A 21,827-nucleotide genomic window follows, 5' to 3' on the forward strand; every position below is an offset into this window, starting at 1 on the left:
AATCTACTGCTCTGCTAAACTCTGGCTATCCTGGGTTCGAGGCCAGTAACACAAATGGGAAGGCCTCACACGGACGAGCGCATTCGACGGCCCAGCAGCCCACAGCGCCGGTAAGAGGCTAGTACTGGGGCGGCGGCATCGTCCTCGTGACGTCATCGCGTCGGGGCGGTGACAAATACCTCTTTCGCAACAAGAACTAGACTCTGCGCAAGTGTGAGGGCTAGGCCTCACGTCAGCTCCCGAAAGCCTCGCGAGGTTTGGGGCGGTGTTCTTCCAGAGGGCTTCACCCGATTCGGTCGGGGTGCCCGGGCTAGGGGCGGAGCTGGAAGATGGCGTCTGGAGTGGCTCGCCGGCTGGCAGTGGCGCCTGTCCGAACCAGGATTTTCTGGAGCGGGCCGAGTTTGAAGGGAGGTAGCGATGTCTCCGCCGGACGGGGCAGCTCAGGTCGGAGTTTGGTACCGTCGAGGTCAGTCATCGTTACTCGCAGCGGCGCCATTTTGCCCAAACCGGTGAAAGTGAGTGTCTGCCTGGGGGCGGGGCGAAGGGGCCGAGGCCAATCATTGTGGGGAATGTGCGCGGGTCAACGCTGATTGATAGGAACAAAGGCCAATCAGACGACTGCCTTAGACTGGAAGACGGATCAAGGACAGTTTTTCGCTAATACCGCTGCTAATTTTGACAGGTGGGAGGAAACGGTCGGTTTGGAGCCAGGTGTTGAGCTGGCTGCGTAGAGATAAAGATTGGGGCTGGCAGCACTAGCTTATTGTAAGGAGCGCTGTGTCCTAGATCTCCGAAGACAAGAGACTCGGCTTTATGCAAACAATATAGACCTCTCTATCTCGTAAAATCGATGGAATACAAAACAAATTGTGAAATAACTTTATAAAGGGTACGACGTGAGACAGGCCTTATATTTTTATGAATTTTGACCTAGTATTTAATTCATGTGATTTTCAGCCCTGAAAGTGTGCAGGGAATCAGTTACAGTCACTCTCTACAAATGAAGTGAGAATCGGGTGGTAAAGGAGTGGTGAAGACAGTGTCCAAAGCTTGCAGCTGAGTTAGGATTCCAGGTTTCCTGGCTTAAAATTCCCACCAGGTCCTGTTTTTTCCCCTACTGAATGCTGTCACATAGTCTCAGTAACTGCGTTTTTCTAGTAAAATGGAAACAGTCTCCATACCAAAGCAAGTTAGTTCTTTGACTCCAGAGCTGTGTAGGAGTTACAAAAGTACTTTTAAAGCTAGTCGGGCCAATGTTACCTCACACAGACAGGGTTATCTCACAGCAAGAAGCAGGATCCATGTTGGGGAAGAGCTGCCTTAAAAAAAGGCACAGGTGAAAAAAAGTATTTTTAAGTTCCATAGGAAAAATGAGAGGAAATGGTTAATTTTACTTAAACTCCCCTAATTCATCCAAGTAGCTGGTCTTTTAATGTAGAGGCATGCTCACTTTTCAAAACACACGTTTCTAAAATTTAATGTGAAATCAAAATTTTCAGGCACCAGGAACATATTAAAGAACTATTTAGAACATCCCTTCACTGTACATATACATCTTTTTGTACATATACCATATTTCATGTATTTACTGTTGTCTTCAAGCAGAGCTGAACTCCATTTCCAGACTAGCTCTTAAAACTTTCTCACCCTCTAGTATCTAACTGCCAGGTTGTGCCCTCAGTTTTAGATGTCTAGACTGCCTTATATTTTTTCCAGTAAACACTTTGATGACCATAAAATCACCTTTATATCTTCTAATCATTCTTGCTCTGAATTTTTCAAAGAACTTTAAAATCAAGTTGCTTATGATTGTCTGGGGTCAGAAGGAGGGAATGCCCCTGAGAGGGCCAGGCCTCCCCTGGTCCCCCAAGAGTGCCTCTGGAGCTCCCGCCCTGGCTCTGACTGTTACAGATGTCCTTCGGCCTTCTCCGTGTGTTCTCCATTGTGATCCCCTTTCTCTATGTTGGGACACTCATTAGCAAGAACTTTGCCGCTCTACTTGAGGAGCATGACATTTTTGTCCCAGAAGATGATGACGACGATGACTAACAGGTAAGACTTGCTTTACCCTGAATGGACCAGGAGCAGGAAGGGGGGTGTGGGTGCGGCATCTGAACTGTGATGCAGTTTGGCCTGGTAGCAGCATCTGGACACTCGAAGCAGAAGTGCAGACCTTTAATGAATTGACTCACTTGGTGGCTCATGTTTTTCTTTTGCCTTTTCTCTACATTTGATGAGGGAAATTATTTTATTGACTTAAAAACTGTGTCTCTTCCAACTAGGTCAGATCCCAGACAGCCTTTTCATTTGCCCTTTATGTACCCATATTCTCTCAACCCACCCATCTACAAACAGCCTCATTTCAGCAGCTCCACCTTGAAATTTAGAAACTGCATGTCCTCACCAGTCAGCTCTGGTTACCCAGCTCTGCACCGGAACAGCCCATACGCAGGCCCTACAGCAATGGTTCATACTCTGCTCAGAAACCTTCCCCGTGCCGAGCCCAGCCCAGCCAGCTTTCCTGTGCTGACTTCCAGTGCTCTAATATGTGCTGTGTGGCTACCGTACTGTTGTAGATAAGGACACCCTGACTCCTGTGTCTGGCATTCAAGGCTTGCTATGATCTGGTCACACCTGTTAGTTCAGCCTCATCTTCCATATTCTGAGCCACACACCTGTCCCCGGTATTCACAGTTTCTTGAATTACCCACACTCTTAGCCACTCCCAAGCAGTGGCTCCTTGTTCCTCTCAATTTGAAGGCAGTTTCCCACTTCTGTGTCTTCCTTCTACCAATTTTTCCTATCTTTCATGAAATCTTCTCTCATTCTTTTATTTAAAAGTGACCGATCTGCCTTGACTCACCTGTACCTCCTGTGACACTCAGCGTTATATGCTTAAGCACATAGACATTCGCAAACACTACTAGGCTATGAGCTGCTTGCTGGCAGGGAATGTTTTTAATGTGTATACCTTACCTTTGGGCCCTCAGTGCCTGGTCTCTGCTGAATGCTCAGTAAATGTATGAATGAATAATCCAATGTTCTCTCAAGGCCAGAGCCACTCTGGAATTCTTTTTCAGTATGTGGGTAGAGCTGCTGTTGCCCAGTTCACTGCTGCTTTCCTTTCTTACAGGGCACAGAGGAAGCACAGGAGAAAGCCCTAACTTACTAAGAAATGGTGATGCTCGCAGCCTCTCATCCTTCCCTATCAGTAGAAGAGCCCGGGGAAGGCCCTCAGCCTCCCAACTCCAGTGAAGCCTTCTGCATGGTCTGTGACCACAGCCCAGATCCCCAGGCTCTGGGAGGTTCCCAGAGATGTGCTGTCCACTGGGCACAGTCAGATCATGAATAAACATAATAAATGTCAGCTCTGTAAGACTAAGGGACAACTGAAGTTTCTCAGTACAAGCAGGTTCTAGTTGCAGTTTCTTGTCCCTGCTGTCTTTTCTCTCAGCTGAATATAGAAGCCATTGATTTACAACCTAGGATCTCCAGGCCCCTGAAGATCCACAAAGGTAATTATGGGGACCTGGGGCTTATTTTCATTATTTAAAAAAGCCCAACATAAACTGTTTTTCCTCAGTAAAGCTGCACAGGCTACTGCGGCTTTTTGTGTGTTGAGTAACACTGGCTAGTTATCACATGCCAGTGCTTAAAAACTCCTTGAGAAATGTTAGAATGATTCTCTCAAAACTTGGGTTCCTAGATGAAACATAGTAAAGGGGGTGCTGATGCTGAAAAATTAGGGAATCCTTAGGGTGCCTGTACCTATAGATACTTAACCCCTTTGTCCAGCATTTAGACTGTCTAGGGAAGGAACAGAGACTACCGTCCTGGGCGAACAGCCTGACCAGTTCTTTAATCTGGGTCAGTGTTTATCTTCCTGTCTTCTAGAGCTACGCCCCAGTCTGCAAAAACAGCAGGAATATTTTTGTGCTCTGCATGTGCGTTCACAGCTGTGGCCCTAACAGAGTGCCTGAGGAGGACGTTAATTCCATTTTAAGGACTGGTGCTTGTTGCAACAGAGGTAGAGCCTCTGAGCAGCCACTTTCTTCAGAACCCAGGGAAAAATAGTCAACTTGTCAGCTCTACTTTTGTGCCCCTTACTGCTGTTCTAATCCCTCTGTGACAGCAAGAGCTGGCTAATTTTGGGAAATCTGTGCTGTGACAAAGCTCTCCAATGCTGGAGGCTGTAGAAACACAGCTCAATTAACCAAAGTCATCTAGCCACATACCCTGAATGACAGTTTCTGAGTACACGGTCTCATACTTCGTGTACTGACAAGCAAGATTCTTGGAAAAAAGAATCTTAAATTTACAGGAAACTACACTTCAGTAAAAAGGAAAGAACAGGTGGTGTGTATACTAAGCCTCCACTTGTTAAGGCAAAAAGTGAGGGAGACTGGCAGTAGAGCTTCCCACTGATTCCCCAACGGAACTCTACCATGAAATGAACATCATATATTGAATTTATTTGTGCTCTAAAATATTTAAATTATATGCACCTTTCCACTGAGTAGGACTTCACGGGTCATGGCCAACATAAAACTTGGACAGGAAATCCTTTGGCCTTGGTGCTTCTGTTTCATGGAAGAACCGCATGATGTGCGTCCGCTGCTTCCACACTTTAATCGTCTCCTCCAGTTCCATCTTTCCCTGCACGAGTGGGGTAAGAGGTCTTCAGTCAGAGTGGCTGAGTGGAAGGAATACAACGGTGAAGGCCAGGGCACACTGCTCTGCTCTGGTCACTGACTTGCTGAGGGACTTGGGCAAGTAACAGTCTGTCGAGCCACAGTTTCTACATCTGGAAAGTGGGGTGGTTGTACTAAATGATCTTTAAGGCCTTTCAGATATTCTTTTAACTCTGTGGCTAACAGGTTCCAAGAGGACAGACTTCCGAGACTTCCATGCCCCACAACTACCTAATCTGACTGGCTTAACTTACGTTTCTACTTATCACTCCTTCCATGTTATTTACTGGTCCACGCTGAAGTTCCCATTGAAGCTGATATGACCGACCAGAGAGATGGAATTAGTCCCAGGATTGGACCCCATTTATGTAGGACCCAGCCAACTGGCCTGCCTCTTCCAGCTGTGAGCTGGCAACCAGGTGGGGCAGTTAACTTTCAGGGATGAGGTTCAAGAAGGGTTTAACCTTTCCTCATGCCTTTTTTTAGTTTTAAACTGCAAACCCCAGCGGATTTTTCCCTTGATCAATCTTATAATCTATTTAATCAGATAATAACTTCCAAGTTCGGCTGTTCCTTTGAAACACTAAGCAACAGTTGCTGATCCAGTCGTTGCTTTTTAAATTTGGAGAAAAAATGTTCACCTGGGAAGAATGAGGACAAGTTAGCTGCTCTTTTAAATCAGGGAGGGTCAGTTACCTTAATGACCAGAAGATCAACCACCCTGGGGTCTGCGACATGGGCATTCTTCATAAACATTTCTCGGACTTTATCCCGTCCCTGTTTCACAGAGATGTCTAGCTGGAATAGGTGCACTATAAAGAGAAAACACAATTCAGGGTAGGAATTATATGGTTAAAATGATATTTTAAAAATACTGAGTCAATGGATATTCGTTCTGAATACATACAGTTTGCCCATCCACTCCATTCACCAAATATTAGCCTGACCCTAAGCTAGGTGCTTGATGTGAAGAAGTATGAGACATGGTGCTTGCTCTCAAGCTTACATTTTGTTTGAGGTGACAAGACTACTGTCTTTAAAAAGTGTTACAGCATAGTTCAAGAGTGAACAACCTGGGTTCAGATCCCAGCTCTTGTCATTTACCAGCTATATAATCCTGTGGATATTTATGAGTGAAATGAGGATGATAACAGCTGTTGTGAGGATTCACTGAGATAATGCAATTTGCTTAGAGCAGTGCCTGGCAAGGAATAAGTTCTCAATAAATTGAGACAGTATTACTGTTACATGGAACTGGCAAAATATAACAGGGTTGAAACTGATGTAATATGATCTGGCGTAGATTTGTGCACCACACAAACTTTTTTTTTACTTAGAGGAAGGCTGCTGAGTGCATAGGTAGGGAAAGCATTTAACTACCAGATTAGGTCACTTGGGGGAAGGAGAGAGATGTTTAAGATGTAGCTCCTGATCTCTAGGCCTTAAATTGTAATGGGAGGGACAGCCATCCCTGAATGCAACCATAAAGTCGCAACATTGAGCAATCCCTGATTAAGTAAGTGCCTAAAATAATGACACAGCCTTAGTGACCTGGGCCTTCAGAAGAGACAAATGAATGTCCTTTGAAAACTAGGTTTTAGTCATTTGTACTCCCCTCACCTGGAAGTCAGCCTTCAGTGGATTTGCTGATGTCAACAAAGGCATGAAGAGGGCCTTGTGTGCACATGGAATAAAGATAGGAAGAGGGGCAGAGCAGACAGAGGGGAGGGCGTAAACAAGGCTCACAGGCAAGACTGAACGCTGTGGTTGAGTCCACTGCTCATTTGGGGAGGATGCCTGGCAGTGAAGCATTCCTGTGATAGGTCCAGTCCAGTCTAAAGAACTATCACAATAAGCCCTGAAAACCCTGAAGGTTCTTTAGTGACTGGGTTAATCAACAATAAAGTCTGAATCTAATTATTTTCGTAACAGTGACAGCAATAGGAAAGTAAAGCTTTTACAAGGGGAAATTCCATGCCATGCTGATTCAACCAGAGAATAAACAATAGCAGAAATCTAATAGAAATCACATCCCAGCTTTACAGGTGTTAAGAGACGACAGAAGACCACTTACACTAGCAAGAGCTCAGTACCCAGTGGTGTGCTAGCACAGGCTCTCATGCAGAGCCCGTTACACACATCTCTTCCTAAATCTGCCTTCACTTTAGTCGCTTAAAATCAGTGCAGGGGGAGTATTTACACCATGGAAAATAGAAAACACTATAAATCCAAGTTTCCCTCCAGAAAGCTGGTTGTTAAAAACCACAGTCTCATGTTAAAAAAGAGCAAACAAAGGGACAATAACAAAGAGACATAAAAACAAGTGCAAACTAATACAGATCCTGGAATTTAGTCTTACCACTTGTGGGGAGTGAAGCCCCAAATCATACTACTGGTCCAGGCAAACACAGGCAAATGTGGGCCTGGAATCTAGGTTACTTACTGTTCTTTTAATTTATAATCCAGTGTGTGTGTTTGAATTGAGGAATATACAATAAAATGCACAAATCTTAGTGTACAGCTCAATGAATTTTGGCATGTGTATACATTCACATAACCATCACCCAGATGAAGATATCAAGCATTCTGATTTTCTCCCCTTCACCGATTTCACACAACCTCATCTGGTGCTCTTTTAAGGAAAGGAACGTAAGGACTCTTTGCTATCAGGGCTTACCTTTCCTGCATTTTTATTGTAGTTTCCTGCCCAACTCTGGGAGGAAAAAAACAAGGTACCTCTAGGTATACTAGGGGAGGGGGTGGGTGTTCATCAGCCCCCATCCCTCATCATATCCTGACTCACACAACGGCATGGTGTACGTATCTTCTCGGGAAAATGTTCCCAGGCACCAATGCAGTTTTGCTGACAATGTTGGTTCAGATCCCTGAATACCCATCCTCCCAGGTTAAGAACCCTTGTCTAGAGAGACAAATTCCACAGTTTTGTCTTAGTGTCCCTCCTCCTGTCCAAGCCCTTGAACACCCCTTCCACCAGTGAGAGAGGCCGCAGGAAGGCAGCCTGCTGACCTGGTCCCTGGTCGGACTCTGTGGCTCCGCGACTAGCAACGACTGCCTATTCAGCCATGTCTGATGGTACATTTGGTTGTCACGACGAGGGAGAGAGTGCTACTGGATCTAGTGGGCAGAGGCCAGGGATGCTGCTAAACACCCTGGAATGCACAGGACAGCCCCCATAACAGAGAATTATCCAGCCCAAATGTTGTGTTGAGAAACCCTGGATTAAATCTAATTGTTCTTTCTCAACTCAAGAGATTCCTGGCTTAATTCTGAATGCTGAATATTTAAATTTCAATCTGAAAAAATCTGAGAGGCTCAAAGGAAGATACAGAAGTATCCCTTTTGGATGAAGGGGACTCTTCCCTAGTCTGTTTTCCTAAAGTTACTCTTGAGGCTTTTCTAGGGAAGGCGGTGACTAAGAAGACTGACATTGATAGAGTCCTTAGCTGTTTGCTCACCTCATTTTGGTAGCATTCATACCAGACACTGGGAGACCTTACATGGGAAGGCAGCATGGCGTAACGGAAAAGAGCTTGGGATCAGGGGTCATACAGGCTGGATAAGGTCTCCACACTGTTACTCTTGTATTTCTCTAGGCATCTAGTACAGATGCTGTAGGGCAAGAGGTACACAATGAAATGGAAATCAAGTGAATGGTTTCTATACAAAGTCTCCTGTTACGTTTTAACCAGCAAGCCCATGTAATATTTTTTTCAAAGGAGGGATTTGAAGATAGTCCTGTTCCTATGTTCCCGTGCCAAGGCAGCCACCACCCATGTAAATGGCACTCTGCTCCCTACATGCAGAACTGACCCACGCGAGAGTCAGGGAAAACTACAGCAGAAGCTGAGAACCAGGTATATAGCTGGACAGTCAGGGTGTGAAGTCTGGCTCTTCCCCTTACTAATGGTTTGATGTGAGACAATATGCGCAGTTTTCCATCTGTAAGACAGGGCAATAATTAGGACCCACCCTAAAAGAAGGCAATGTGAAGCAACACAGTGCTGGGCCATGTGTGCATTTTGATAAACATCAGTTATTAGCAATACTATTACTTATCCCCAATCCTCGGTTTGGCTCCTCAGTCCGCATGATGGATTGCATCACCCTGGTGTAGACACAGGCCTGAGAACCAACCAGCTGCAGATCACTGATCCTCCTTGTAGGGGGGTACCCCTCCCTTGCCTCCTTCATTCCCCTTCTTCCCCTGCTCTCTGGGTTCCTTCAACCCCCTTCTGCTCCTCCTCTCAGGACCCTTCTGAGTCTGGAACTATCTTCTCAAACAGTATTTGAAGAAAGGTCCTGAAGGGGGTCGTTCAGAAAGAGCTGGGTCCTGACTATGGATACCTGGGTTCTAACCTCAACGCAGCCACTGGTTTTCACTCTTTGCAAACTATTCTTTGTCTGGGTTTTGTTCCCCACCTCCTGCTGCTCTCTGCAGTGAGAAAGGATTCTGGGTACTCATATAAGTATTCCACTAAGAAAAATTATGTTTTTAAACATCTGCACCTATTGTCTACCCGTCCCCTTAAGGCATTTGAATTTGCAGTCCCTGAACCAGCAATTCACTCAAGTTCCTCCCTCCCTAGGAGCTTGTGGGTTTAAATTCTGGTCATGGGCAACCTCTCGAAAAGTCAGCTTGAGGACAGGCACACTGTGGAGCAGCCACAGTTCCCGTATATCAAAGAACTGGGTTCTACATGGAGGCTCCTGCTAGACTAAGCCCAATAGGTAACAGTAACAATAATAACGAAAACCACATGGTGCCCACATTTAACAAGAACCCAACTAAGTGTCAGGCCCTATTCTACGCACTTTAGTTACATTGACCTATTTAATACGGTAACACTCTGAAGAAGGTACTATTATCATCATCATTTTACAGATGAGGAAACCGAAGCATAACGATATGAAATAACTTGCTCAAGGTCACATGCCTAATAAGGGGCAAAGTTTGGAGGCAAGTCCATGTGGCCACCACATTCTACTGCTTCTCACAAGCAGGGAAGTGAATTATAGATGGGGTGCTATGGTGCTCCAGCTCCAGCTCCCTAAAAACACCTCCCTCTCAGACTAGCAGTGACAGTCTACAATATTGATAGTCCCTGACATTTGTATGCCCTTGACAGTTTAGATGGAATTTTCCTTTCTAACCTTTCTTTCATCAGGTACACTGGACAGCTCTGAGGAGGATGCCAGTCACTTTCACAGGCAGCTTAAATTTTAATCCTTCAGGTGAACATACTGGTTCTCTGACATCTAAGTGAAGGCAGGGGTTCTGAGGTAGGAGGGGGCAGGCCAGCAGGTGGGATGGGAGGAGCTCCTAAGGAATACTGGGGGCAGGCAGGACTAGGGAGCACGGGCTGGAAGACTGGGAAGGGGCTGGGGAGGAACTGGGTAAGGCACCAGTGACTTACGGGATGACCTTGGGAAAGTCACTTCCCTTCCTCTGGTCCTGTTTCTTGTTCTGGGAGGGATGTGGGAACCAGATGATCCCTCAAATCCTACAGCCACTCTGTTTGTATGACCTAACTGGGCGGCTGTAAATATACTCAGGAACCCCGGCGCTGACTCTGGGTTCCAGATCCGCAAAGGGCTGGCTGTGAGCCCTGGGCGCATCATTTCGCCTCTAGGTGCCTCAGTTGCCTCACCTATAAAATGCATGTCACTGGCAGTCCCTGCTTTCCTTCCCAGGGGTTCGGTAAGAATTACGGGGGACAAAAGAGCCAAAGCGCCAAGGGCGCCCTTCCAAAGCGCGATTCGGACGAAGGGCACTGCTGGTCTGACCCCGCAGCCGCGGCCGGGGCGGGTCCACCAATGCTCGGGTGACCCTCCTCCCATGAAGCACCCGGAGTAACGCCTGCCCAAGTCGATGCCCTCAATCCGGCCCGGGAGAATGGGTGGCTGAGGCCTCGGGAGGCTGCCTCCGGGGCCCCGCGTGCGCCGCTCCTCTCACCAGTGTTCGGCACCTCCCGATACCAGGCGCGGTAGAGCTCGCGCACCCTCCGCTTGGCCTCGTTCAAGTCCCGACTGAAAATGGGCTTCACCGCGGAGCCGGCCGCACCGCCTGCCTGGCGGAGATGACCCGCCGCCATCTTGCTAAAAAAACCCCGCCCGCGAGGGCGGCCGAAGCACGAAATTCTTTTCTTACCGGCTGAAATTGAACGCCACGCCCCTAAACTCCAAGGGTGGGCGGGAGAATAGCTGTGGGGCCCTTTGATTGGCTGAGGGGAGAATATCGGCTGCGCATGCTCGTCTGAGAAACGCAAGCTCGGCCAGTGGGTGTCGTAACCGTCGCCCGGCGCTGCTGCCAGGGGGCGCTCGGGTGCCAAACTGGCCGCTGGGCTGCTGCGTGGCCTCGCGCCGCGTCCCTCTCTCGAGCTGCTGTGGGCGCGCAGGCCTCCAAGGGCGCAGCTTCCCGGGCGCGGGCCGCAAGCTGCGAGCCGCCGACCCGGAGGGCGGCTGAGGTAGACACTGGCGACTGGGCTGCCGTGGCTGGGCCCTTATGCGGCTTTTCCTCAGCAACATCTATTTTCCCCGTCTATAAACCAGCTCTTCTGAAGCGCGGTGTACACGTCACAGCGCTTTAATGGCAGTTAGCTTCTTGGCGGGTCTCCACAGTCCGGGGAGGTAGGTTCTGTCCTCAGCCCCACTTCAGACACGGACGTTTTCATCCCTAACTCTGGATGCCCCTGAAAAGCGGCCCAGAATTTTGGAGCTGAAAGGAACCTTAGATCGTCCACTCTCCTGGCGTTTTCCTTCTGAGGTTATCTCTGAACACCAAGGGGAACCTGGACGGGGAAGGGAAAAAGAACAGCCAACAAACGGACCCGGCAGGCCGTGACTGGATACTTCGCTTACTCTTCTTCATTCTCATAGGTCTGACGGGTACTGTTAGCGATCCCACTTTACAGGTGAGGAAACGGAGGTGGTGCAGAACCCAGGTCACTTGCTATGCCGAATGGCCCCCCTAACTGACTCCTGCCTGGCGTTCACTGGTCTTTTCTGAAAGTGAGTGTTGAGGAAGGAGCAGAGGCCAGGGCTGAGCTCAGCTCTCGGACCCCAGCCAGCTGAGGAAGGGCCCTGCATCTAGCCAAGTCTGTCCAGGTTTAAAGGGTAACACATCAGATTTTTCCCCTATATCTTCTAAAATATATTTGTACATTTCAATGAGTTAGAGCATGTAACATACATAAATTATAAAGCATGATAGTAAAATGGAAGCTATGGAACCTCAGTACCGACCTAAAGAAATTATAATACAGTTAAGGTTTTTTTTGTTGTTCTTATCATTAATCTACAATTACATGAAGAACATTATGTTTACTAGGCTCCCCCCTTCACCAAGTCCCCCCCCCACACACCCAATTACAGTCACTGTCCATCAGCATAGTAAGATGCTGTAGAATCAGTGCTTGTCGTCTCTGTGTTTCCCAGACCTCCCCATGTCCCCCTCCACATTATACATGCTAATCGTAATGCCCCCTTTCTTTTCATCCCCGCCCTTATCCCACCCACCCACGCACCCACCCTCCCCAGTACCTTTCCCTTTGGTAACTGTTAGTCCATTCTTGGGTTCTGTGATTCTGCTGCTGTTTTGTTCCTTCAGTTTTTCTTTGTTCTCATACTCCACAGATGAGTGAAATCATTTGGTATTTCTCTTTCTCCACCTGGCTTATTTCACTGAGCATAAACCCCTCTAGCTCCATCCATATTGTTGCAAATGGTAGGATTTCTTTACTTCTTATGGCTGAATAATATTCCATTGTGTATATGTACAACACCTTCTTTATCCATTCATCTACTGATGGACATTTAGGTTGCTTCCATTTCTTGGCTATTGTAAATAGTGCTGCGATAAACATAGGGGTGCATCTGTCTTTTTCAAACTGGGCTGCTGTATTCTTAGGGTAAATGCTTAGTAGTGGATTTCCTGGGTCAAATGGCATTTCTATTTTGAGCTTTTTGATGAACCTCCGTACTGCTTTCCACAATGGTTGAACTAATTTAAACTCCCAACAGCAGTGTAGGAGGGTTCCCCTTTCTCCACAACCTCGCCAACATTTGTTTTTGTTTGTCTTTTGGATGGTGGCCATCCTTATTGCTGTGAGGTGATATCTCATTGTGGTTTTAATTTGCATTTCTCTGATGACTGGCGATGTGGAGCATCTTTTCATGTGTCTGTTGGCCATCTGAATTTCTTCTTTGGAGAACTGTCTGTTCAGCTCCTCTGCCCATTTTTTAATTAGATTATTTGCTTTTTGTTTGTTGAGGTGCGTGAGCTGTTTATATATTTTGGATGTCAACCCTTTATCGGATCTGTCGTTTATGAATATATTCTCCCATACTATAGGGTACCTTTTTGTTCTATTGATGGTGTCCTTTGCTGTGCAGAAGCTTTTCAGCTTGATATAGTCCCACTTGTTCATTTTTGCTTTTGTTTCCCTTGCCAGGGGAGATATGTTCATGAAGAAGTTACTCATGTTTAGGTCCGAGAGATTTTTGCCTATGTTTCTTTTTAGGAGTTTTACGGTTTCATGACTTACATTCAGGTCTTTGATATGTTTCGAATTTACTTTTGTGTATGGGGTTAGACAGTGATCCAGTTTCATTCTCTTACATGTAGCTGTCCAGTTTTGCCAGCACCATCTGTTGAAGAGACTGTCATTTCCCCATTGTATGTCCATGGCTCCTTTATCGTATATTAATTGACCATATATGTTTAAGTTAATGTCTGGAGTCTTTATTCTGTTCTACTGGTCTGTGGCTCAGTTCTTGAGCCAGTACCAAATTGTCTTGATTACTATGGCTTTATAGTAGAGCTTGAAGTTAGGGAGCGAAATCCCCCCCACTTTATTCTTCCTTCTCAGGATTGCTTTGGCTATTCAGGGTCTTTGATGTTTCCATATGAATTTTTGAACAATTTCTTCCAGTTAGTTGAAGAATGCTGTTGGTAATTTGATAGGGATTGCATCAAATCTGTAGATTACTTTGGGCAGGATGGCCATTTTGACAATATTAATTCTTCCTAGCCAAGAGCATGGGATGAGTTTCCATTTGCTAGTGTCCTCTTTAATTTCTCTTAAGGGTGTCTTATAGTTTTCAGGGTATAGGTCCCTCACTTCCTTGGTTAGGTTTATTCCTAGGTATTTTATTCTTTTTGATGCAATTGTGAATGGAATTGTTTTCCTGATCTCTCTTTCTATTAGTTCATTGTTAGTGTATAGGAAAGCCACAGATTTCTGTGTATTAATTTTGTATCCTGCAACTTTTCTGTATTCCGATATCTGGTCTAGTAGTTTTGGAGTGGAGTCTTCAGGGTTTTTTATGTACAAAAGCATGTCATCTGCAAATAGTGACAGTTTAACTTCTTCTTTACCAATCTGGATTGGTTGGATTTCTTTCTTTTGTCTAATTGCCGTGGCTAGGACCTCCAGTACTATGTTGAATAACAATAGGCAGAGTGGGCATCCCTGTCTTGTTCCCAATCTCAGAGGAAAAGCTTTTAGCTTCTCGCTGTTCAGTATGATGTTGGCTGTGGGCTTATCATATTTGGCCTTTATTACGTTGAGGTACTTGCCCTCTATACCCATTTTGCTGAGAGTTTTTATCATGAATGGATGTTGAATTTTGTTGAATGCTTTTTCAGCATCTATGGAGATGATCATGTGGTTTCTGTCCTTCTTTTTGTTGATGTGGTGGATGAGGTTGATGGATTTTCGGATGTTGTACCATCCTTGCATCCCTGGGATGAATCCCATTTGGTCACGGTGTATGATCCTCTTGATGTATTTTTGAATTCGGTTTGCTAATATTTTGTTGAGTATTTTTGCATCTACATTCATCAGGGATATTGGTCTGTAGTTTTCTTTTTTGGTGGGGTCTTTGCCTGGTTTTGGTATTAGGGTGATGTTGGCTTCATAGAATGAGTTTGGGAGTATTCCCTCCTCTTCTATTTTTTGGAAAACTGTAAGGAGAATGGGTGCTATGTCTTCTCTGTATGTTTGATAAAATTCTGAGGTAAATCCATCTGGCCCAGGGGTTTTGTTCTTCGGTAGTTTTTGGAGTACCAATTCAATTTCGTTGCTCGTAATTGGTCTGTTTAGATTCTCTGTTTCTTTCCGGGTTAGTCTTGGAAGGTTGTATTTTTCTAGGAAGTTGTCCATTTCTCCTAGGTTTTCCAGCTTGTTAGCATATAGGTTTTCATAGTAATCTCTAATAATTCTTTGTATTTCTGTGGGGTCCCTCGTGATTTTTCCTTTTTCGTTTCTAATTCTGTTGATGTGTGTTGACTCTCTTTTTCTGTTAGTAAGTCTGGCTAGAGATTTTGTTTATTTTCTCAAAGAACCAGCTCTTGGTTTCATTGATTTTTTCTATTGTTTTATTCTTCTCAATTTTATTTATTTCCTCTCTGATCTTTATTATGTCCCTCCTTCTGCTGACTTTAGTGCTCATTTGTTCTTCTTTTTCCAATTTCGATAATTGTGACATTAGGCTATTCATTTGGGATTGTTCTTCCTTCTTTAAATGTGCCTGGATTGCTATATACTTTCCTCTTAGAACTGCTTTCACTGCATCCCACAGAAGTTGGGGCTTTGTGTTGTTGTTTTCATTTGTTTCCATATATTGCTTGATCTCTATTTTAATTTGGTCATTGATCCATTGATTATTTTGAAGCATGTTGTTAAGCCTCCATGTGTTTGTGAGCCTTTTGCTTTCTTTGTTCAATTTATTTCTAGTTTTATACTTTTGTGGTCTGAGAGGCTGGTTGGTAGAATTTCAATCTTTTTGAATTTACTGATGCTCTTTTTGTGGCCTAGTATGTGGTCTATTCTAGAGAATGTTCCATGTGCACTTGAGAAGAATGTGTATCCTGCTGCTTTTGGGTGTAGAGTTCTATAGATATCTATTAGGTCCATCTGTTCTAGTGTGTTGTTCAGTGCCATGTCCTCACTTATTTTCTGTCTGGTAGATCTGTCCTTTGGAGTGAGTGGTGTATTGAAGTCTCCCGAAATGAATGCATTGCATTCTATTTCCTCCTTTAGTTCTGTTAGTATTTGTTTCACATATGTTGGTGCTCCTGTATTGGGTGCATGTATATGTATAATGGTTATATCCTCTTGTTTGACTGACCCTTTTATCATTATGTAGTGTCCTTCTTTATCTCTTGTTACTTTCTTTGTTTTGAAGTCTATTTTGTCTGATACTAGTACTGCAACACCTGCTTTTTTCTCCCTGTTGATTGCATGAAATACCTTTTTCAGTCCCTTGACTTTTAGTCTTGCATGTCTTTGGGTTTGAGGTGAGTCTCTTGTAAGCAGCATATAGATGGGTCTTGCTTTTTTATCCATTCTGTTTCTCTGTGTCTTTTGATTGGTGCATTCAGTCCATTTACATTTAGGGTGATTATTGAAAGATATGTACTTATTGTCATTGCAGGCTTTAGATTCGTGGTTACCAAAGGTTCAAGGTTAGCTTCTTTACTATCTGACCATCTAACTTAGCTCAGTTATTGAGCTATTATAAACACTGTCTGATGATTCTTTATTTCTTTCCCTTCTTATTCCTCCTCCTCCATTCTTTATATGTTAGGTGTTTTATTTTGTGTTCTTTTGTGTTTCCTTTGACTGCTTTTGTGGGTAGTTGATTTTATTTTTTGCCTTTAGTTAGTATTTGGTTGGTCTGCTTTCTTTGCTGTGATTTTATTTTCTCTGGTGACATCTATTTAGCCTTAGGAGTGCTTCCATCTAGAGCAGTCCCTCTAGGATACCCTGAAGAGGTGGTTTGTGCGAGACAAACTACCTCAACTTTTGCTTGTCTGGGAATTGTTTAATCCCTCCTTCATATTTAAATGATAATCATGCTGGATACAGTATTCTTGGTTCAAGGCCCTTCTGTTTCATTGCATTAAATATATCATGCCATTCTCTTCTGGCCTGTAAGGTTTCTGTTGAGAAGTCTGATGATAGCCTGATGGGTTTTCCTTTGTAGGTGACCTTTTTTCTCTCTCTGACTGCCTTTAATACTCTGTCCTTGTCCTTGATCTTTGCCATTTTAATTATTTTGTGTCTTGGTGTTGTCCTCCTTGGGTTCCTTCTGTTGGGAGTTCTGTGTGCTTCCATGGTCTGAGCGACTATTTCCTCCCCCAGTTTGGGGAAGTTTTCAGCAATTATTTTTTCAAATATACTTTCTATCCCCTTTTCTCTCTCTTCTTCTGGTACCCCTATAATGCGGATATTGTTCCTTTTGGATTGGTCACACAGTTCTCTTAATATTCTTTCATTCCTGGAGATCCTTTTATCTCTCTCTGCATCAGCTTCTCTGCATTCCTTTTCTCTGGTTTCTATTCCATTAATGGCCTCTTGCATCTCGTCCATTCTGCTTTTAAGTCCTTCCAGAGATTGTTTTATTTCTGTATTCTCCCTCCCAACTGTATCTGTTAGCTCTTGCATATTTCTCTGCAACTCCATCAGCATGGTTATGGCCTTTATTTTGAATTCTTTTTCAGGGAGATAGGTTAAATCTATCTCCCCAGGTTCCCTGTCAGGGGATGTCTGGGTTATTCTGGTCTGTGTCAAATTCTTCTGCCTTTTCATGGCGATACAAGTAGTTGTGCACAGTTGGTGCGTGTGTCAGCTGGGAGAACAGCGTCCCTTCCCACTTGCTTGTCTCCTTCCTCTCCTGCGAGAATGGCAACCCCTAGTGGCTTGTGCTGGGCAGCTGCCTGCCGACAGGCCCCTTGTGTCTGGCCCAGGTGGCTGCAGGGTGGGGGAGGGAGGCTCTGCGTGGTTGCTGTGGGCGTGGCCAGTCTCGGGCTGCTGTTCTTCTATGGTGGGGTATGCCGGAGGGGTAGCGGGTCGGAGGTTGTTTATTGCTGTGAGGAGCCTCAGAGCTGCACTGCCACCCAGGGAGTTAGGGTACCCGGAGTTCCCCCTGATTCCCAGTTGCTGGGCTGAGTGTGCCAGGACACTTTAGTCCAGCTGTGAGACTCCTGTCCCTTTAAGACTTTCAAAAGGCACTCGCTTTTCTTTTGTCCCAGGGGTACCGACTGTGGGGACCTGCTCACAGGTTTTACTGTTCCATTTCCCTAGTATCCAGCACTCCATGCTGTGTGTGTCTGTGCTCCCTGTGCGGATGAGTAGGGCTGGGTATTTAGAAGTCTGGGCTCCCTCCCCCTCCCCACTTTTACTCCTCTCCTCCCACTGGGGAGCTTGGGTGAGGGGGCGCCCTGGGGTCCCACCGGGTCACGGCTTGTATCTTACCCCCTGAGGCGCTGGGTTCTCGCAGGTGTAGATGTAGCCTGGCTGTTGTACTGTATCTTCTGGTCTCTCTTTTAGGTATAGTTGTATTTGTTGTATTTCCAAATATATATATGGTTTTGGGAGGAGATTTCTGCTGCCCTACTCACGCCACCATCTTGGCTCCTCCCCTCCAACATATGTTATTATTTTTAAAGAGACTTCCAACCTCCAAAAAAGTGGTTGCACCATTTAATACTCCCATCAGCAGTGGTTGAGTGTTGGTTATTCCTCTTCTCATCAGTGTATGGTCAGTTTTTTAAATTTGAGATGAGCTAATAGGTGTGCAGTCATATCTTCTTATGGTTTTAATTTGCATTTCTCTAATGACCAAAGATATTGAGAGAATTTTCATTTGCTTATTTGCCATCTGTCTTGCCTGAGGATTTTAGCCCTGGGCACGTTCATTATGGATTTGATGAGACTGAGACATAACAATGGAATGTTCTTGGGAAAGAAGGGTTTATACCTGGCTTCATTCTCACTGTGATAGGTTGAGGACTAGAATCATGCCTGCATCAGCAGCCTGCACATCTGTAATCCATGTCCATCTCTGCCTACAGTGGAGCTTTTAGTGATTCAGTCAATAATAGCTCATTGCCAATGGGTGTGGAAGCATTAGCCTAGCAGTAGGCCCATTACATCATGAAGTAGTTTAGGGTCAGGTGAGGATTCTGGCCATAGGAACTTCTATTTTCCCCACACCATCTGTTTATCTTCTTTGGTGAAGTATCTGTTCAAACCTTTTGCCCATTTTAATAATTATTTGTGTGTTTTATTATTGATTTTTGAGAGTTATTTATAAATTCTAGATAAATTTATTTACTTAGATACATAATTTGCAAATATTTCCTCCTAGTCCATGGCTAGTCTTTTTGTTCCCTTAACAGTGTCTTTAGAAGGGCATATTTTAATTTTAGTGAAGTTCAGTTGTCAGTTTTCTTCTGTTATGCATCATGATTTGGGTGTTACTTTGATAAATCTTTGCCTAATCCATGAATACAAAGACTTTCATGTTTTTCTTCTAGAAGTTTTACAGTTGTGGGTTTTAGATTTAGGTCTGTGATCAATTTTGATTAATTTTTGTATATGGTGGGAGATACGAATTGAAGTCCATTTTTTCCCATATGATTATCTAATTGCTCCAGGACCATTCACTGAAAAGATTATATTTCCTTCACTGAATTGCCCTTATCAATTGACAATATATAGGTTCATATCTAGACTCTTTTCTGTTCCATCTATCTTGACATCAACAATCTTATATCTCGATTACTATCCAACTTTGTTTTTTTCAAAATTGTTTGTCTTTTCTCAGTCCTTGGCATTTCCATATGAACTTTAGATATAGCATATCAATTTCAGTAACCAAAAAAGTTTGCTGGAATTTGTATTACAAATTTATTTTGGTGTTCTTCAATTTCTCTCAACAGTGTTTTATAGTTTTTAGTGTATGGCTCTTGCACACATCTTTTGTTAGACTTTTCCCTGAACATTTCTTTTTTTTTTTTTACATAGACATATCTTTATATTCACTTTCTTTTTTTAAGGTATCATTGATATACATACACTCTTATGAAGGTTTCACATGAAAAAACAATGTGGTCACTACATTCACCCATGTTATCGTGTCCCCCCCATACCCCACTGCAGTCACTGCCCAACAGTATAGTAAGATGCTAGAGAGTCACTATTTGCCTTCTCTGTGCTACTCTGTCTTCCCCATGATCCCCCCCACACCATGTGTGCCAATCATAATACCCCTCAATCCCCTTCTCCCTCCCTCACCACACACCCTCCCCCATCCCTCCCCTTTGGTAACTGCTAGTCCCTTCTTGGAGTCTATGAGTCTGTGAGTCTGTTGCTGTTTTGTTCCTTCAGTTTTGCTTCATTGTTATACTCCACAAATGAGGTAAATCATTTGGTACTTGTCTTTCTCTTCCTGACTTAGTTCACTGACTATAATACCCTCTAGCTCCATCCATATTGTTACAAATGGTAGGATTTGTTTCTTTCTTATGGCTGAATAGTATTCCATTGTGTATATGTACCACATCTTTATCCATTCATCTACTGATGGACACTCAGGTTGCTTCCATATCTTGGCTATTATAAATAGTGCTGTGATAAACATAGGGGTGCATATGACTTTGAATCTGAGAAGTTGTTTTCTTTGGGTGAATTCCTAGGAGTAGAATTCCTGGTGAACATTGCATATTTTTGAGGCTATTATAAATGGTATTTTAAGAAATTTCAATTTCCAATTGCTCATCACTATGATATAGAAATTTAATGAATTTTTTATTGCACTTTATTTTTTAGAGCAGTTTTAGTTTCACAGCCAATAAAATTGATTTTCATATATTGATCTTGTATCTTCACACTTGCTAAACTCTAGTAGTTTTTTGGATGATCCCATAAGATTTTATATACAATCATGTAGTCTACAATACAAAGACAGCTTTACTTCTTTCTTTACAATCTGGTTGCCTTTTACTTCTCTTTTTATTTATTTGTTTGTTTGTTTATATTTTAAACTTTATAGATCATTGAAAGGATTGATCATCTTTTAATGGCCAATTGTGATAATCAAATTTGAAAAACATTAGTTTAATCAATGAGCAACCTCATGATCTATGTAGGTGAAAGTCTTTTATCTTATTTGCAATTTGCAGAAGAAATTATAGAGACAGTGTTACAGCTCTTAAGAAATGAACACAAATAGTATTATAAATGATATACAGCATTATAAATTATGTAAAGGGTTAAATTATTGCAATAATGAAGCTCAAATTCTGCAAAGCTGTTACTCAAAGTACACAGTTTGACTTAGGAGGTGATTGGCAATGGCAATAAATCAAATTTTCAAATGTTAGGTTGATTATTGGACTAGATTAGGAATGGGAAAGGAAGTCTGATGTCAGGGTTTTTCATTGATATCATTGCTCCATTCAGAAGTGTGGTAGGTTTACTGATCATGGCAAGGGCAATTATTTCTCATTCTTGACTTAGTTCACTGTCTAAAACTTCCAGTACAATGTTGCATGGAAGTGATAACGGCAGACATCCTTGCCTTATTCCTGAACTTAGGGGGAAAGCATTCAGTATTTTACTACTGAGTATATTGTTAGTTCTAGGCTTTTCATAGATTCCTTCATGAGTTCGGGGATATTCCCAACTACTTCTAGTTTGCTAGGAGTTTTTTTCAGGAACAGATATTGATTTTGTCAAAAAATTTTTAATGTATCTATTGAGATAATCATATGATTTTTCTTCTTTAGCCTGTTAATGTGGTGAATAGTATTGATTGATTTTTGAATGATGAACCAACCTTGCTTGCATTCCTGAAGGTCAACTGCTTTGGTAATGTTGTTACCTTTTTATATGTTAAACTCCTTTTTATATGTTGTTGGTTTCAAGTTGATAAGATTTTGTTAATATTTGCATCTTTGTTCATGAGGGATGTTGTTATGTAGTTCTCTTTGTCATCTTTGGTTTTAGTATTAGATAGTGCTGCCCTCATAGAAATTTCCTCCTCTTCTTCTCTAAGAGTTTGTGTAGAATTGGTATTATTTCTTCCTTAAATCTTGGTAGAAGTCACTAGTGAAGCCATGTGGACCTGGAGTCTTGTGGGACGATTAAATAAATTCAATGTCTTTAATTTATATATAGGATTATTCAGATTATGTTTCTTGTGTGAACTTTGGTATTTCATGTTTTTTAAAATATTTTGTCCATTTCCTCTATATTGTCAAATTTATTGGCATAACACTGTTCTACATCAGGATATAGAATCTACATCAGGATTACCTTTATCTTT

General features: G+C 43.4%; 3 protein-coding genes across 6 annotated transcripts in view; 2 read left to right on the forward strand and 1 right to left on the reverse strand.

Annotated features, from left to right (window-relative positions):
• Positions 1 to 262: 262 nt before the first annotated feature.
• SMDT1 (single-pass membrane protein with aspartate rich tail 1) lies at positions 263 to 3,382 on the forward strand. Its single transcript, XM_017645297.3, has 3 exons — positions 263 to 515; positions 1,912 to 2,052; positions 3,134 to 3,382. The coding sequence occupies exons 1-2, from the start codon at positions 330 to 332 to the stop codon at positions 2,047 to 2,049; spliced, it is 324 nt and encodes a 107-aa protein (XP_017500786.1). The 5' UTR covers positions 263 to 329; the 3' UTR covers positions 2,050 to 2,052; positions 3,134 to 3,382.
• Positions 3,383 to 4,451: 1,069 nt separating this feature from the next.
• On the reverse strand, positions 4,452 to 10,840 carry NDUFA6 (NADH:ubiquinone oxidoreductase subunit A6). Its single transcript, XM_073213964.1, has 3 exons — positions 10,666 to 10,840; positions 5,388 to 5,503; positions 4,452 to 4,656 (listed from the first exon to the last, which is right to left on the reverse strand). The coding sequence occupies exons 1-3, from the start codon at positions 10,802 to 10,804 to the stop codon at positions 4,525 to 4,527; spliced, it is 387 nt and encodes a 128-aa protein (XP_073070065.1). The 5' UTR covers positions 10,805 to 10,840; the 3' UTR covers positions 4,452 to 4,524.
• A 23-nt stretch (positions 10,841 to 10,863) lies between these two features.
• The window catches only part of LOC108407519 (uncharacterized), a 30,023-nt gene continuing 19,059 nt past the window's right edge, over positions 10,864 to 21,827 (forward strand). For 2 of the 4 annotated variants that reach the window (XM_073213962.1, XM_073213963.1), the window contains exon 1: positions 10,864 to 11,623. The gene's annotated coding sequence lies outside the window, so the exon portion shown is untranslated. The remainder of the gene's footprint in view (positions 11,624 to 21,827) is intronic. The other 2 variants (XM_073213960.1, XM_073213961.1) reach the window with 2 other exon arrangements.

The sequence above is a fragment of the Manis javanica genome, chromosome 10, assembly GCF_040802235.1.
Source record: "Manis javanica isolate MJ-LG chromosome 10, MJ_LKY, whole genome shotgun sequence".
Classification (NCBI taxonomy): Eukaryota; Metazoa; Chordata; class Mammalia; order Pholidota; family Manidae; genus Manis; species Manis javanica.